The sequence below is a fragment of the Rhincodon typus genome, chromosome 11 (assembly GCF_021869965.1).
Source record: "Rhincodon typus isolate 14 chromosome 11, sRhiTyp1.1, whole genome shotgun sequence".
NCBI lineage: Eukaryota > Metazoa > Chordata > Chondrichthyes > Orectolobiformes > Rhincodontidae > Rhincodon > Rhincodon typus.
In genome coordinates this window covers 31,879,886-31,899,383 of record NC_063342.1, presented here as the reverse complement: position 1 = coordinate 31,899,383, position 19,498 = coordinate 31,879,886, and the positions used below count along the sequence as shown (strand labels likewise).

General features: G+C 39.9%; 1 protein-coding gene across 1 annotated transcript in view; it reads right to left on the bottom strand.

The window, feature by feature from the left end:
* pou2f1b (POU class 2 homeobox 1b) overlaps positions 1 to 19,498 on the bottom strand; it is a 134,561-nt gene that overhangs the window by 49,650 nt on the left and 65,413 nt on the right. Inside the window, exons 7-8 of the mRNA XM_048603084.1 lie at positions 14,424 to 14,569; positions 11,582 to 11,761 (exon numbers count right to left, since the gene is read on the bottom strand). Of these exons, the coding sequence (XP_048459041.1) occupies positions 11,582 to 11,761; positions 14,424 to 14,569 (326 nt within the window). The remainder of the gene's footprint in view (positions 1 to 11,581; positions 11,762 to 14,423; positions 14,570 to 19,498) is intronic.

Here is a 19,498-nt window from a genome sequence, read left to right as displayed (position 1 = left end):
GTAACTTCCCCCCCTCGGTGGTCGAGAACGCCCTCAACCGTGTCTCCCACATCTCCCGCACCTCATCCCTCACACCCCGTCCACGCAATAAAAACCAAAAAAGAATCCCCCTCGTCCTCACGTACCACCCCACCAACCTCCGGATCCAACGCATCATCCTCCGACACTTCCGCCATCTGCAATCCGACCCCACCACCAAAGACATCTTTCCCTCCCCACCCTTATCTGCTTTCCGGAGGGACAACTCTCTCCGTGACTCCCTTGTCCGCTCCACACTCCCCTCCAGCTCCACCACACCCGGCACTTTTCCCTGCAACCGCAGGAAGTGCTACACCTGCCCCCATACCTCCTCCCTCACCCCCATCCCAGGCCCCAAGAAGACTTTCCACATCAAGCAGATGTTCACCTGCACATCTGCCAATGTGGTATACTGCATCCGCTGTACCCGGTGTGGCTTCCTCTACATCGGGGAAACCAAGCGGAGACTCGGGGACCGCTTTGCAGAACACCTACGCTCGGTTCGCAACAAACAACTGCACCTCCCAGTCGCGAACCATTTCAACTCCCCCTCCCATTCCTCAGACGACATGTCCATCCTGGGCCTCCTGCAGTGCCACAACGATGCCACCCGAAGGTTGCAGGAACAGCAACTCATATTCCGCTTGGGAACCCTGCAGCCCAATGGTATCAATGTGGATTTCACAAGTTTCAAAATCTCCCCTCCCCCTACCGCATCCCAAAACCAGTCCAGCTCGTCCCTGCCTCCCTAACCTGTTCTTCCTCCCACCTATCCCCTCCTCCCACCTCAAGCCGCACCTCCATCTCCTACCGACTAACCTCATCCCGCCCCCTTGACCTGTCCGTCCTCCCTGGACTGACCTATCCCCTCCCTAACTCGCCACCTACACTCACCTTTACTGGCCCCATCCCCGCCTCTTCGACCTGTTTGTTTCCTCTCCACCTATCCTCTCCTCTATCCATCTTCTATCCACCTCCCACTCTCTCCCTATTTATTTCAGAACGTCCTTCCTCTCCCCCTTTTCTGATGAAGGGTCTCGGCCCAAAACGTCAGCCTCTCTGCTCCGATGATGCTGCTCGGCCTGCTGTGTTCATCCAGCCCTGCACCTTTTTGTCTCTGTAAATAATGTATTTTGTTTGGATAACCAGGACATCCCTTTGTATACCTTTGTATATATGGTCTGAGGGTAGCTTGGTACAGAGAGTCATTGTCCTTGAGGATGTTAACTGTGAAGAGGACTGCGTGTACAGGTGCATAAACCTCCTTGGAACTATCCAAATTGTCAAGAAGTGTCAACTTGTTGAAAAGTATCAACACCTGTCAAATGTGCTTTTATGAAAGTCAGTGCTTTTTACAAAAGTGCAGTCTGCAATGTAGAAAAATGTAAAACTAACTGAACTATATTTGTTCTGTGTGCATGTGTCCTTCTGGATACTATTGAGAGTTGGCATGGCAAGTGATAGGAAATGAATAGGTAGCAGGTAGATGTAGTCACTAAATTGGGAAAGGGTGTATGAAGTCCATGGGAGATGGGCTGAGGTACATAGGGTCACAGAAGGGTAGCAGGAGCCAAGTGAGATACATAGAGGCATGGGAGTATGAGTGACCATAGGTGATTGGTACATACATTAGCATTGACGGGCATGGGGTGTGCTTATGAGTGAATGGGAGTAAGGGGTATTTGAGGTCTAGAGGAATATTTTATATTTTATTTTAAGTTTTGGTCACAGTGCTGGAACCCCAAGGCAGCCCACCTTGAAAGCTGACAGCCTTGGAGCTTTCTCTGGGTCATCTGGCTGGAGTCCCACTCCAGCCTATCCCCTCATACTGAAAATGGTAAGTACAGGCAACCAATTTTAAAAGTCAGGTTTTGTGGTTTCCTCATACCTCTATGTACAAAACCTTCAAATAAAAAACAGGATTTGTGTGTCTGTCTTTATGGTAGAAGACACAAAAAGAATCGTAACAACAGTAATAAATCATACAGTGAGCTTAAAACAATCGGTATCACAAAAGAAAGTGTTTGGGGAAGTAATGGGATTAAAAGTTGACAAACCCTTTGGACCTGATGGTTTAATGATGTCCTCGGGGCTTAAAAGAAACCTGCAGAAACTATGGATGTATTGATGGTAAACTTCCAAAAATCCCTAGAACCTGGGAAGGTCCCAGTGGCTTGAGCAAAACACAAATGTAACACTGTTATTCAAGAATGGAAAGAATTAGCAAGTAGGAAACTCCATGGGTTAACCTAACATCTGTGATGGGGAAAATACTGGAATCAATTATTAAGGAAATAGTTGGCTACTATTTAACAGGGCAGTTAAGAGTCAAGTTCATTGCTGTTAGTTTGGTGTCAGCACTTTTGCTGTGTTTTTCTTTTTCCTCAGCTGATTTCTCCCCAGTATATTTGATAAAGCCCTTGACCAGAGCCATCCCACGTGTTGCACTTCTGCCCTAGTCCCTCTAGTCTTCACCTTCCAATGCAACAGTTTGAATATTCAATAGATGAGCCTCTGCCATTTCTCTCACATCTAACTAGAAGGCACCTTCTTCACTGCTCCTTCAGCATTCCAATGGGACTGCTTCCTCTGCAGTACTCTGCTCAAATTCCTCCTACTGTCCTCTCATTGCATCTTTCTATACAAGTGCTGTAAATGCAGCACACGCCCTTTTACCTCCTCTGTTCTGACCATCTAAGACCTTAAGTACCTCTTCCAGTTGAAACAGACCTGAACGTCACCATGATATAAAAATGTGGACCACTGATTTTGAATTTCATTATCTGATTTTAACACCCGGTATTTTCACAATTTTAACAAAGGAGTAGTACCCTGCCTTAAAATGGCCACAGCAATTACCTGACTACACAGATTAGCCAAGTGTCATGAAACCTACACGAATATACTAAATCATCTAAACTATAATTAAAATTTTATCAAAGGATACTAAAACTAGTCCATCCAGTTAGTTGTGAAAAGGCTCTCATCTCCTGCCTTGATACACCTGCATGATAAGTTTCACATGTTGGAGATGAAAAAAAAGTCACTTGCAATGATCAAGTTTGAAATAATGAATTCAGACATCGAAATACATGAACCAGCTTGTGCTTTAAGGAATTGCTTTTGACAGAGCAGGGAGATGCATTTTTGACTGCTGAATTAGAACCTGTCTTATCATCAGGTTAGATGACAGAAATTGCTGTAGAAAGTGTTCTCTTGGCTTCTCAGGATGGAAAAGTACCCGGTGACAGAAATGATGAAAAAGAAACATCAGAATACTGAGAACTAAAGGGACAACTGAAATGTTCTCTAATGTTGATGACATAAGACATCATTTAAATAACTGTGGTGTCAGGTTAAAACCTTATACCTCAAGGACACCTGAAGAATTTTTTTTACACTACATATTCCTTTAATTTTCCTTTTGTACTAGACACAATCCCTTTTTAACTCTGTACTTGTGTACATGAATGTTTGGCATTACAGCTTTATTTTTCTCATATTTTTGCTTTCAGACAGCATCAGTTTGCCATTCGTACCTTCATTAGACACATCTTTTGTTTATTTTTACATATTCCAATACCATTCCCTTTGGCATTAGATCATCAAGCCTTTTGTTATTTGATCTCTCCCAACATCCGCCTTCACACAGATCTTCCCATTGTTGTTTTTCCTACTCTCCCCATTTTCACTTGTTTTAAATCAACCATATATCCAACTTCTCCCAGTTTTGATGAAATGTTAACTGTTTCTCGTTCTGTACAAATGCTGAAAAATGCTTAGTGCTTCCAGCATTGTTTAAATTCCAGATTTCCAAAACTAATTGTATCAGAAGCATTATTTTAAAAAATACTAATGTAAGCATGGTATTTTCATATATTGATAGTTCCATTCTTACACTATTGCTGCTCATTAGCTTCCTTGAATAAACATAAAATATCAAAAACACCTGAATGGTTATTTCAATCTACTTGGCCTTAGAGGATTTTTGCAACATGGAATTGCTTTAATCGAATATCTTTTAATTGGCCTGCATATCACATTATTGAAAATATGTGAAGCAAACATCATATTTTGCTTACAGCATGCTTAAGGGCAAATCCATTTATTTTACTGAATTTTCCACTTTTCATTACACCATTTTTAAAACTTTGTCCAGCTCAACTGTTTCTCTCCCCTTCAGTCCCTTCATCATCACTGGTCATTCAACTTGAGAAAAAATACATTTAACCAGTTTGTGCTGTAGTCTTTACATAACTGATTCTGAACCTACACATTTTTGGGCACAAGGGCAGCATCTCCCATGAGTCAGTGAGGTCTACAGAGCATGATATAATTATCTTCTCTGTTGCTGCTCTCCCTCAGCTTTAAGATGCTATGCATGTCCATTAAACATGATGCATCTTGATGGTCGAGTTGCCATTAATCATTAACGCCAATACTGCTGCAATTCAAGTAGAGCCTTGGAGTGTCTCTGAAACCTTTTTTCCCTCCTGGAATACTGATCATTGAGATTTAAGTAAAGAGGTCTTAACAGGAAAGACACTTTTCAGTATTCCGGACACTGTTCAATCCATCAAAGTTGATATTGCACGAGTTTTGCCTGAGTACTAGTACAGCTAGCATCAGGAAGGATTGCTGCATTTGTTCAAAAGTTCACCCACTGAAAATGAAGGATATGATGGCGGCTGCACTGATGAAATTTCTCTAGTGCTCTCACGTGTCTTTGATAAACATTGCAGGTCTGACTTCAGCACAGGGAGTGTGGTGACATCAACTGATCTGTACACTAGGGCTTTTAATTTATTTTCGAGCATTCACTGCCATTGTTAGAAGAAGGCAGGAGCAGCTGCTCTGCTTTTGGATCACCTTGTCAATGGTGGTCATATGAGACAGATTGCTGCCAAGGCATAGGAAATACTAAGCAAATTCAAGAATCTCTCCTTCCAAATATGAGGTACAATATATGGATGACCAGTAACTGTGTCCCGAACTCAGGATTTCTTGTTCCTAATCATCTTGACACATTGAAGGAGGATGACAATTTTCTTCATCAGGGTGCTGATGTACCTTCTTGCTCTGGTTGTATTTGGTCTTCACTAGTATTATACTGAGACTAGTTTCCTTGCTACTTTACAGCTAATGTCAGAGATTTAAACTAAAAAATAGGGCAGAGGGTTCATGACAGAAAAGATTTTCAAAGATAAAGAGAAACAACAAGGCAATAGTGCAGGATAGCGAGATCAATAGGTGACAAGAAGGGCCAGAAAGTACAAACATAAATGCACATCAGCAATAATGGTCAGAGTTAGGAAAATGGCTTTAAACAGAAGGTGAGGAGGGTTCAGATGAAGGGAGATTTAGGAATCTAAAGATAAAATTTAAGGCAACAGGGAAGTATATAGATTTGGGTAAAGATAAGCTAAGTAGGGCAGGAAAAGAACAGAGAATTTAACAATCGCAGTGCATCAAAAATATGATCAAAGCAGGGAACCATAGTAAAATAAAAAATAAATTCATTTTATCTGAATGTGTGGAATATCCATAAGAAGCCACATGAGCCAGTGACACAAATAGAGTGAAATTATTTAAATGCAATCAGCATTATAGGGATAACACAGCACGGAGCTGAAGGAACACAGCAGGACAGGCAGCATCAGAGGAGCAGGAAAGCTGATGTTTGTGTTGGGACCCTTCTACAGATGCTGCCTGGCCTGCTGTGTTCCACCAGCTCCAATGTATTATCTCTAACTCCAGTATCTGCAGTTCTTACTATCTCTGAGGCAGCATTATAGTGACCAAGGTTGGTGAATATTCCAGAGTACATACTGTTTCAAAGAGACTGCATACTGTAAAAGGTGGAGGGTAGCCCTGATATGAAGGATGGCATAACAACATTAAGGAGAAAGAACTATGGCTCAGAAAATCAGGAGGAGAATCAGTATGGTCGAAGAGGAGCAGCAAGGGTCAGAAGAAGCTGGTGGGAGTAGTTTATAAACCCGCTAACAGCAATTGTAACATCAGACAGAGTATCAAATTAAAAAAAAATGTGGGACTTAATACAAAACCAAAGTACTAGTTTTGGCAAACTTCAATTTTCATTTGGATCAGACAAATCAAATTAGAAAGATGAGTCTGTATCTTTCCCTCCCCTCCATTGTCAGCATTCCACAAGGACCATTCCATCTGGAAAACCTGGTCCACCCCTCCCATCACTTCTGCACCACTCCCCATGGCACCTTTGCATGCAATTGCAGAAGGTGCAACACTTGCTCTTTGAATTCTTCCCTCCTCACTGTCCAAGGTCCTGAACACACCTTTCATATAATGCAGCAAATTACTTACACTTCTCTTAACCTAGTCTACAGTATTTGTTGCTCACAATGCAGTTACCTTTACACCGGTGAGACCATGCAGACTAGGAGACCACTTTGCATAGCATCTCTGCTCTGCCATAACAATGACCCCGACATACCAGGTGCTTGCTATTTCAATAAAGTATCTTACTCTCCTGCTAGCATTTGCCGTCTTAGTCATGCTGCAGTGGTCCAGTGAAGCTCAATGCAATCTTGATGAACAGCACCTCATTTATCACTTAGGTACTTTGCTGTCATCAACATTGAGTTCATCAATGTAACAGCATGAAAACTACTTTCCATTTTGATTACAGCCCCTGTCCTCACAACCGCTACCTTTGCTAGCTCTGCTCTCAACACAGCTAGCCTGTTTTCTCCAATTCAAACCTATCATTAACACCTATCTTATCATTTATCCTGTTTAGAATAGTGATAGGGTGGTGATAGGGTACAACACAATGTAGGGTGTTTTCAGATGGAACTTCTTCACAAGGTCTGTGCAGTGTTGACTCTTAACAATATGGTCATGGATGCAGCAGGCAGGTTAGTGAGGATAAGGTCAAGTATGGTTTGCACTCTTGTTGATTCCCTCACCACTTGCACCACTATAGCAGCAAGGTCCTTATGATTTAACCTGCATGATCAGTAGTGGTGCCTCTGAGCCACCCATGTGATGGACAATGAAGTTCCCTGCCCAGAGTATATACTGTATCCATACCACTGTCAGTGCTTCCAAGTCCTGTTCAACATGAAAGAGTAATGACGCATCAACTGGGGTTGGGGGTTGGGGGTTGGGGCGTGGGGGTGGGCGGGGAGACAGTGGCAGCACAACATAGGGCAATCAGCAGAAGGCTTCCTTGCCTAGGTTTCCTATGTCTGACCTGAGGCAACAAAGCCTTCATGGGCTTCAAAGTCAAAGTTGAGGGCTCTCAGGGCAACAACCTCCCAAGAGCTGTAGGAACAAATTACTGCAGATGCTGGAATCTGTATTGAAACCAACAAATGCTGGAGGTCACAGCAGGTCAGACAGCATCCACACAGAGAAAGAGAGCAAGCTAAAATTTAGGGTCTAGACAACTTTTCATCAGAGCTGAAAGAATTGTGCCCCCACCTCTGCTGAGTTTATTCTGCCAGTGGGACACTAGCAGTAGCCCATACATATTATTAATGAGGACTTTGCAGGGTCAACAGGGTTGAGTTTGCCCTGGTCGTTTTCATTGACTAAGGCAATGTCACTTGGTCCAATCAGTTTCACTCCTTTTTGAGACATTCTAGTGACAGATACAACCGAGTGGCTTGCTAGGTCATTTCAGAGGGCAATTAAGAGTCAAACACTTTGCTATGGGCCTGAAACCACATACAGGCCTGACAGGGATGGCAATTTATCCTTCCTTCAAGGATATTGGTGAAACAGTTTTCTTTTTATAATAATTCACAAAGGTTTCACGGTGATCATTAATTTTAATTCATCTACTGGGGTGGAATTCGAACTCGGGTCCCCAGAATATTTCACATCTCTGAATTACTAATCAAACAACAACAGCAACACACCATCACTTCCCTTGATAAAATATGATGTAGGAGTTATAATATTAAGGGATGTAGGTGCAGAAGGACATTGATGCATATGTGCAAAGATCACTGAAGGTGACAGGACAGGTGGAGACAGCAGTTAGTAAAGCATACAGTATTTTGTTAATGGTGCATAGAGTACAAGAGCAAGGAGATAATGGTGAACTTCTACAAGACGCTTCTTAAGCCTCAGCTGAAGTACCATGTAGAGTTCTGGATGCTACACAATAGAGAGGAGGTGAAGATGTTGCTGAGGGTGCAGAAGATTTATAACATCACAAAGAATGGTAGCAAGTATGAGAATTAAATGTGCTTTAGCACCAGTAAAGGGTCATCACAAAGTTGACAGAAAGAGATAAATAGAGAGTTAACTAAGCAAGAATATGAAAATAGATTTAAGATCTTTTGCAAGTATATAAAAAGTAAGAGTAACTGAAATAAATTTTGGTCTTTTGAGAGCAGAAACAGGAGAAATTATGATGGGGAATGAGGGAATAGCTGAAACTTGGAACAAATATTCTGTGTCTGGCTTCACAGTAGAAGATGCAAGTTGCATACCAGAAATACAGGGCACCCTAGCAGCTGATAAGAGTAAAGCATATTAAGGCATTCAATATCAGCAGAGAAAAAGAGAAAACTCCAATGGAGTGAAATCCAACCAATCCCCGTGATCCACTGGCCTTTCCATTTTTGGGTTCTAAAAGAGACAGCTGCTTACATAGTGATTGTGCTAGTGATGATTCAACAAAAAAATCTAGGCTCAGCAACTGTCCCAGTACACTATAAATTAGCACATGTAGCAATGCTATTCAAGAATAAATTTAGGGAGAAAACAAGGTACTACAGGCAGGTTAGCCTGATATTAGTAAAGGCAGAGGTGCTGTATTTTATTGTTAATAATGCCGAGAAAAGGCACATTTATTCAAAGCTTTCCATCCTGGACTCATCAGAACAATTTGCAATATCTATTAAAGGGAAAACTAACACTTATACTGCATGAAAGAACAATGCTAACTGGTTGGCAAGCGGACCTCATTTTTGCCGACATAACAAACATGTACACGCTGTACTTGTTTTAACTCAACAAAACGGATGACAGCCATTTTCTGGTCCATTTCTCAGGGCAATGCCAATCAGAGTCAACCTGTTTGGTTTAAAAGTTAAAGAAAGCCTGGGAGTTAACTGTCAATTGTCATTAATAATAATTAATGATCGATCAGCATGCTCATGTCCTGTAGCATCAATTATTATCTATTATTAAATAAGAATTAACTATGCACTTAGAAAAACAAAGGATAATTAAAACAAGTCAACACTGGTTTCACAGTAACAGTAACAAAAATATTAGTTTCAGAGGCTGATAAAGAGGAACTAGTAGACCATTGTACTTGGATTTCAAAAAGGTATTTGATAAGGTTCCACACAAAAGAATAATATACAGGATGAGGGATTCTGGAATTGGAGGTGATACATTAACATGAACAGAGGATTACTAAATGAATAGGAAGAAGACAGTAAGGATAAATGTGGCACATTGGTAGGCTGAAACTAGTAATGTGTCATAAGGATCACTGCTGGGGCCTCAACTACTTACAATCATTTAGCGCTTCACAGATAAAAAACACACTATACTTTATATATTACAGTTTCTCATTTATGTATGAAATGGAAGAAATTAAACCTATTTTACTAGCAATAAATCTTTGTTAAGGAGGGGAACCACATTTAGTGATACCTGCAAAAGTCTCTATGAAGGCCTTTACTGTGCTAAAATGGCAAATACAAACTTTTAGTTTGATCTGTTAGTTAGGTCAAGGGAAACATGTAGGATTGGGTAAAAACAAAACTTCTTTCTCATCTGAAAATTGCAAGGTTAAACATCCACTCCACTGAGGAAGGAGGGATCTGAGAACCATAGATGACACTATAAGAATTACTATTCCAATTGTTTCAAAGTGACAATTGTATAAGAATGGAATAGAGGTCAGCACCGGACGTCCTTTTGTGTTGATACAGAATGTCATATTTCTTGATCAAAGATATATTTGAAGGTTGATTTGACCCTATAAAGTTCTGTCTTCTGTGCCTCATTAGGAAAACTGTAACAGTGCTAAATGTAAAACCAAAATATACCAGAACCAGGTACATAAATGTGTACAATATTTGGAGGGAAAAAGAAAGTAATCATATATTTTTCCCAGGTGTTAATCTAACTCATCACCTTTTTGTTCTTTGCTCATGCTTGACACGAATATTCTGCAGCTTCTTTTGAAATTCCTTCATAACTAACCGGAAACTGTCATTTCCAGCCTAGTTCTTGGTTATCATTTCATTGATAGACTTCCCGAAAAGCAGTTTTGGAAGATACCAATGGTCCTACTTTCTCTTTCTCTATCTCCAGCCTTCCTGCATCCTCACATACCACTCTCCTGTCCCCATCCACAAAACACATGTTTCTCTTGGGCACTTAAAGCATAATGGTTCAATTTGACTCATTAGAGTAACAGCCACTACAGCAAGAAACTTAGTTAAACTGCACACTTGAACATTCTGGTGAATGAAAGAGCGAATTCAATAGTTCAATCACAAGCTTTGTGTTTGCGTGTCATAGGATATTCAGAATTCAACATGACACCTGACACGACACATGACAAGTCTGAACTGGAAAAAGTTACCAGCTAAGAGATTAAGCTACTAACTCAGAATATAACAGCTGCAATTGCATAAGACACCCTAAATTCAATGACAATTGCACAGTATTTACAAACTACATACAGAGAAAACAATTGTTAAATGGTGTTATGTTGTCCAATAGAAATTTCTGACTAGCCACAGGAGTGGTCAAGGTAACACTGTTTTATTCATATGTACTAAGTTTAGTTGGAAGAATCTCATATACAAATACATTACAGAGGAACCATCACTATCTCTCAGGGCAATAAAGGATGAGCAGTAAATGCTATATTTACTATCAACGCTCACATCCTGAGAATGAATACAAAAAAGGAAATGTATTTCACGCATATATTTACTCATCTATCATTATTCAAGAACCCAGGAAGTACAGCGCTAACCACAATCAAACAAAAACTCACACTTATATTTGTCTTATTGGTTCTTAAATACACAAAAATACACATACAATGTTATGAGCATTGAAATCATTTGACCAATAACGGCGTCTATTACAATTTTTATTTACTATATGGAATCACTACATCTAGATTCGCAATTAACCAAATGTTGCTGGTGGTCAACATATTGGACAGTGTGATCTAAAACTGTCTATGAAATGAAACCATTTAAACAAAATTCAATCATGTCCTTACAGCATGAAAATAGGTTGTGAAATCTCTGTGGAAACTCAAGTCTCTGTTCACAAATTTTGTTCTGTATTTTCTTCTCTTGATACTTCTAACTAAAGTAGATTAGCTATATCAGCTGTATTAAGAGGCTTGATTAACAAAGTTTTTTTTACAGTGCAAAATTCAATTTTCTGCTCATCACAGCTTATCTGTACAAATTACTTACAGCCAAGTTGCGCCAGTTCCACCAGTTATGTATTGTAAATAGGAGTAGAAATACAACAAGTAGTTTGCGAAGAATTTACTTAAATTCTACGTATGTTCTCCTACCATGGAGGTGGGGTTGTGAAAAATTGTTTTGGTAGAAGTGGTAGTGCCGCTGTTACTGCTGGGTGGATTAATCCGCTTCTCTTTCTGGCGTCTGTTACAGAACCAGACTCGGATCACCTCCTTCTCCATCTGCAGCTGATCGGCGATCATCATGATCTCCTCCGAGGTAGGCTTTTGGTTCTGCATGAACAAAATATATATCTTTTGTTTACAACAGTTGAATACAGATCTCTTTATTATACTCAGCACATTTTATTTTATTCACTCATGGGACATGGGCGTCAATGGCTGAGCCAGCATTTGTTGCCCATCCCTTGTTCTCCTTAAGAAGTTGGTGGTGAGTTGCATTCTTGATCCAACGCAGTCCATGTATTGCAGGCAGACCCACATTTTCATTAAGAAGGAAATTCCAGGATTTTGACTGAAGGAGTGGTGATATATTTCCAAGTCAGGATGGTGAGTGACTTGGCGGGGAATTTACAGGTGGTGTTCCCACTTACCTAGTACCTTTGTTCCTTGCGATTGAAGTGGTCATGGGTTTGGAAGGTGCTGCCGAAGGTTCTTTGGGAAATTTCTGCAGCGCATCTTGTAGTTGGTACACAGTGCAGTTATTGAGCATTGGTGGTGGAGGGAGTGGACATTTATGGATGTGGTGCCAACCCAAGAGGGCTGCTTTGTCCTGAATGGTGTCAAGTTTCGAGTGTTGTTGGAGCTGCACTCATCCAGGGAGTATTTCATCACACTCCTGACTTGTGCGTTGTAGATGGTGGAGAGGCTTTGGGAAACCACTACCTCTTGAAAATGATCAAAATTTGTTAACTACGTTTTTACAATTATAACAAACTAAATATACTAACAGATATCCTTTGGCATTAGTCATTCAGGGTTTTCTCAACTGGAGCATAGTTATGTTGTTTCGTTACTAACACAACCTGTCTCTTTTAATTCAGTGTTTCAACTCTGCAAATTCAAGTGATTAAAACTGTTTGTAAATTGTTCATGTAAATTAGAAGTGACACACAAATACATACATGAACATATGAAACTGAACCATAAGTAGACCATTTGACTCCTTGAACCTGCTCTTTCCTTCAATAAGATCACGGGATGATCTGTTTGTGTTCAAATTCCACCTTCCTATCTACACCTGGTAATCCACAATTTCCCAGCCAAACAACAATTTATTTAGTGTTGCCTTAAAAATATTTAATTACTCCACTTTCATCACTTCTGAGGCAGAGAGTTCGAAAGTCGCATAACCCTATCTGAAAAGGGTGGCCCCTGATCTTAAATAGTGACTCACCTACAAGAGGAAATGTCCTTTCCTTTTCCACCTTGTCAAGCCCATTCAGGATCTTACATACTTAAATTATTCCTTTAAAATAGCAGTGAAAGCAAGCCTAGCCTATTAAAACTATAAAGGCAGCCCATTTGTTGCAGGCATCAATCATGTAAACCTACCATGAACCGCCTCCAATTCATTACACACATGAATATATTTTTGTGTACAGTTTTTTACAGACTAGAGGCTAATCAGGTAATATGAAAATAAAAATACAATTAAGTAATGTTTTTGTTATGCAATGAAAATAGCATGATATCTAACGACCAACTTACTAAAGGAAGATCTCACTATAATGCACCTTTGCAAAAAAGTTTAACTGCTGCATAGAGGTTGAGCCATAAGTGGTTGTATTAGTTAACAGTAACAGAAATCTTTCAGACACTGAAATCCAGGGTTTCCGGGCAAAGGAAGATTTCAACAGAAGACTGACTAGATAGGAATGGTTGGTTCTATACTAAGTTACTATAGTCTACTATGTTAAAATTTGACAGGTTTAATTTGATATGTTTCACATGAATGGCTTCAGGGAGGTTTTAGTTAGGTGAATAGATTGGAGAAGCTGGGGCTGTTCTTGTATGAAACAGAAGGTTAAAAGGAGATGTGATAGAGATATTCAGAATCACAAGGGTTGCAGATAGAGAAAAACTATTTCCATTGGCAGAGGGGCCAAGAACCAGGGGACACAAACCTAAGTTGTTGTCCAAAAAAGCCAAAAGGGATATGATGGGAAAACGTTATGCAACAAGTGGTGACACTCTTGACTGCACTGCTTGAAAGGTGGTGGAGGGAGATTCAATTGTGGTTTTCAAAACTGAGCTGGATGAACACATGAAGATGTCAAAGTTGATAAAATTAGCTGGACGTGGCATTTAGAAATAAGGCATTAAAACATAAGCAGCAGAAAGAGACAATTCAGCCTCTTGAGCCTGCTCAGCCATTTATTGCGATCATGGCTGATCTCATCTCAGCTTCAACTCCACTTTTCTGTGCACTCTCTGTACCCTTCAACCCATTAGTCATTAAAAATCTATTACCTCCTTAAATTTACTTAATGTCTTGGCATCAGTCACACTCTAGGGTAGTGAACTCCACTGATTCATGATACTTTAAGGAAATTAATTTCTCATCTCTGTTTTAAATCTGCTACCCCTTATCCTAAAACTATGACCTCTCATTTTAGACTGCCCCACAAGTGGAAACACCCTCTTTACTGTGTCAATCCCTTTAGCATTTTATATACATTAATTAGATAATCGCATCATTAACTAGGGATCAACAATGGGATAATGCTAGATAATGCATATCATCTTCACTTTAAACTGAGAGATCTCACTGCCAAATTTGGGAAACAAGACTAATTATTTTATTTATATACCAAGTTGAACACAACAGATTGCTGCATTGTGGTTAACACAAGTCAAGTACTTCGAAATCAGAATTAATATATCACAAAATGCTGGCTGTGTATTACTATGCATCTCATTGCTGGTTACTGACCTCCAGGAAACTCTTTTCTAAGGCCACTCGAACATTGGTCTCTATGCTGGTGCGTTTCTTTCTCCTGCGGCTCAGCCCTTCGATTCCCAGACCTGGAGAAGTCAAGGAGCTGGGATTTGACAGTGCAGAGTCTACTGACAAATTTTCTGTTCAAAGCAAAAATGAAATTGGAAGAAAATTAAGAGGAAAATAACGTCAGCCTACTGGTTTTATTTATTTTTGCTGTCAATAGAAAATATAATTTTAAACGTTCAGATTTAGTGTTTATATTTATAGACTTTCATATAATCAATGTGCCAGACATAGGTATCCTTAAATAAATCAGAATTGCTGCAATGTTCCACTAGAGTTCAACTTCCTTAAAAGCCAATTAAAAATATTGTTCATTTAGGCTTATTGCATGAGTAACCAATTTGAGCAAATTTGGGTACAGGGTCTGTGGTCAGCATTTGATTAATGCAGCGATAATACGATATGCTGTGAGGAGTCCTACATCTAATAAGGTACCCTATCATCTATGGTATACTGCATTGAAACAATGTTACAATTACAATTTTGAAGCTGACAGTAAATGTTTTAAAATAAACTTGACTCAATGTCAACGACGTGTATTGTCTTTAAATACAAACAAAGTCACCTCGGTTTTCATTAACAGGTTTCCTGAATTAAAGGAAAGAACTGCAGCTAATCTTTATATAGTTTTGTTAAGTATTTATTCACAGTAAAAGACATAAAATAAATTTAAAATTGTGGGGAACCAAAGATATAATGAGTGAATAATTTAAAGTAGTTTTGGAGAAATTAATGGGACTAAAAGCCAACAGTTCACCTGGACATCATTTTTATATCCTAGAGCTTTAAAAGAGATGGCTTCAGAGATGGTTGTTATGTTGTGATCTTCCTAAATTCTAGAATTGTCCCTATGAATAAAGGTAGCACTGTTTTTTAGAAAAAACAAAGAGGAAACAGGGTATTAAACACCAGTTATTTTGACATCAGTAGCAGGGAAAGTTCTGGGAAACTGAAGATATAATAGGGCAATAGGAAAATCAAAAAATGATTAGCTAAAACCATCATGCTGTAATGAAATGGAAATCACATTTGTCAAATCTACTAAAATTTTCTAAGGAAGCTGCTTTTTTTCTTAGCTCCATTAGTGATGATGCTCAAAACAGCCATGTCAATATATTAGGTAATATACTGGAAATTCCAGGTACAAAAAGTAGTCCAAGTCATGCACATCAGGTTCGATTTGGTCCTTTATCATGCACTGCATCTGAAAATTAACTGTTCAGAAGCTGAGTAGCCCATTTGTTCTTATCAGTTTATCTGTTGTCCATTTATTAGCTACATGCATGATCCACAGGCTCCATGAAAGGAACTTTAAGACTTCTGTTTTGCTTCACTGATTTCTAATGCTTAAAGAAAAAGGCATAGAGTAAAACAAACAGTGTAGACGAGATGGTTCCATTGAAGTAAAAATGATGATCTGTGGATGCTGGAAATCAGAAACAAAAACAGACAGTGCTGGAGAAATTTAGGAAGGTCTGGCAGTATCTGTAGAGAGAAACACAGTTAATGTTTCAAGTCCAGTAACCCTTTGTCAGAATAGTTGAAATGTTAATTCTGTTTTTCCCTCTACAGATATTGCCAGATCTGCCGAGTTTCTTCAGCACTTTGAGATTCAATGAAACCCTGAAACAAAAACAATGGACCCTTTACGTTTAGGATTTAGACACTGATATTTTGTGTACACTTGGTCCAGAATTTTGCGACTGCAGTCCATACTAATACAGACTAAGAGACTTCCATGGAAGATCTCTGATGTGGTCTATGAAATTTGAAAGGAAGTCTCTAATTAAGTTGAGGAGCATTGAAGTCAGTACATTAACACTTTAAATGAGGCATGTTAGCTGTATCTTTGCAACTTTGGTCTTTACACACTTGTTAACATCTTTCCTTATTCATATCGTAGACAGGAATGCTTAAAATCAGATTTATCCATATAGGTTGCAAAGAATGAATCAATCCCAACACAGACAATTATGGCTCTTTGTGATTTCACCGTCACTGACGCTCTTTTCATTTGATGCCAAATTGGTTATCTACTGTGCTCTGCAGTACTAGGAAGCCTGCCAAATTCACTGTTTGCTAATCCTCCCCAGTGGGATTCTGGGCACGCCTCAGATGAAAAAGCGCTCAAGTGAAGATTGAGAACTAATACTGTTATGCTGAGGTAGTGTGGCTGAGCGGTCTAAAGTGCTGGTTTAAGGCTCCAGCCTCTTCGGAGTTGTGGGTTCAATTCCCAAGGGGCCCTCATGGTGCAGTCGCAACCCCTGGAACCCCAGGCAACCCCTGGGCTGAGAGGCTGGGTTCAAGTTCCAACTGCTCCAGAGGTGTGTAATTACATCTCTGAACAGGTTGATTAAAAAAGTATGTTTAAAATGAACAGTCATGCTTTCATGATTTATGATGACCCCAATATCCCACAAGAATATTCACACTTTGTAGATTTTACTCTCACAGAAGTAGTGAAAACAAAAAGATACCCTGATCACAACTGGTAGCAGAATTGTTGCAGTAATACTATTCTGGGGAGTGAAGGACAACCATATAGCAGTGTCACTGAAATAATCTCCCCTGTTTGGAGTTCCACATTACATATCATGTAGTTATTTATGATTGTTCTTTGACAGAATCATACACAATATACTCCCTCATCACTTAAAATGGTATAATGTTGATATATGCCAGCAATCCTTTTTGCCAAAAACATTTCCATGGCTACATTAGTTGTGGGTGTTAATGGCTGGCATTTACTATCCATATCAATTGCTCTGGTGAAGTTGATAGTGGGTTGCCTTCTCAAACTACTGCAGTCCTTGGGGCATAAGAATCCCCGTGGTGCAGCTAGGAAGGGAGTTGTGATCCAGTGACAATGAGGAACTGCAACATAGCTCCAAGTTAGAATTGTGTACGATTTAGAGGCAAATTTGAAGGTTGTGAATTTCCCATACATCTGTTGCCCTTTTCCTTCTAGGTGGTAGATGTCACCGGTTTGGAAGGTATTGGTTAAAGAGCCGATTGCAGTGCATCTTGTAGATGGCACACTGCTGCTACTGTGTGTCAATGGTGGAGGGAGAGAACGTTGAAGGTGATGGATGGGGCGTCACCAAGAAGACAGCTTCGCCCTGAAGGGTGTTGAGTTTCTTCAGAGCTGTTTGAACTGAATCAATCCAGGCGAGTGGATAGCATTCCTTTGCAGTCCCTAAATTGAACCTTCTAGATGGTGGACGAGCAGTGGGAGGCAGGAGGTGAGTTACTCACCACAGAATTCCTAGCCTTTGACCTGCTGTTGCAGCCACAATATCTATATGGCCAGTCCCATTCACTTCCTGTTCAATGGTAAGTAAGCTCCAAGATGTTGATACTGGGGGAATCAGTAATGGCAATGCCCTTGAATTTTGATAGTTAGAATCATCTCTTGTTGGATATGGGCAATGACCATAATCACCAGTTCCCAGGCAAAGGCCCCATTTCATAATAATTCTGAATGTGATAGCCCAAAAAGGGTTATTTTCTAGTTGGTGGCAACAAAACGTTAATTTAAAAGGTTCCATTTCCTCTGGTAGACCCTTTCCCAAAACAAATTTATTTGTGGTTTAATGCAGTCAAATTAACCATGGTTTCTTGATTTAAAAGGTGAATTTATTAGCTGCTAAACACAAGAAAAGATGATAAGCATGAGAAACATACACATGGATCAGAAATGTGAATTCGTATAGACAGTTAGAAAAAATCCAGTCTGGGATTCATTAGAGTAGATGATGGAATATCCTTGCTATTAGGTTGGATGATACTGGTAACACTGATGTTGGTAGTAAAGTGTTTATTTCAAGACTACTGACTCTGTACATTGTTCAGCAGTTTTTGTCTTTGTTCCTTTTAGACGATGACTTCACTGGCACCCTGGCCTCCAGCACTCAGAATGAAAGGGCGTTTTCCTTCATTTGCAATGCACAAATATCTAATGGCTGTCCTCAAACTGCAATCTCCACAGCAAACGAGGCCTTATCAGCATATCAGCGTGCTAATATACTGAGACTAATGCTGCAGGCATATCTAACCCATGTTTTTTTGTGTTTCCAAGAGGGTAAACTACATGTCTTTCCACTAGTAATGCATAGGAAATAGGTTTCAGGTTGACAGGGGTAAACAGATTATGGCTGCATTTTCTTTTTTGCATTTGCTTGAAATTACATGGACAGTCTGCATGTGTGACATTCCATGTGCTCACACAGAGACTTTCAGCAGTCTGTGAATTCCATTCTCAGGATTTACAAATTCAGCGATTGTTGGCTTGTAGTTCGCTTTATTTTTAAAAAAATCAACGCCTTGTTTAAAAGTTCAATATATTCATAAATACTTTGAGGTTATAATCCATTGTCATGATGCCTGATACTTCTGCAGTATGAATATGTTTTTGCCAATGATCAGTCCAAGCTTCGATATTGTCCAGGTCTTATGCATATGGGCAATGATTTCACTATCCGAGCAGTTGTGAATGATGCTGAACAATGCATAATCAGCAGCAAACATTCCCATTTCTGATCTTATAATAGAGGAAAATTCATTGATGAAGCAGCCAAGATAGCTGTATCTAGGACATTACCCTAAGGAACTCCTGCAAGATGTTCTGGGGCTGGGATGATTGACCTTTAACAATTACAACCCTTCTCTTTTATGCTAGTTATGACTCCAAACAGGAGAGGACCCAAACCTCTGATTTCAATGGGCTCTTGATGCCACACTCACCAATGCTACCTCTTTACCTTAGCTTTTGAGGTCAGCGCTTTCATCCTTGTTTGGACTAAGGTTGTAATGAGATCTGGAGCTGGGTAGCCCTTATGGAACTCAAACTGATCATCAATAAACAGTTAGTAGGAACTGCAGATGCTGGAGAATCTGAGATAACCAGGTGTAGAGCTGGATGAACACAGCAGGCCAAGCAGCAACAGAGGAGCAGGAAAGCTGACGTTTTGGGTCTAGACCCTTCTTCAGAAATGAAGACCCAA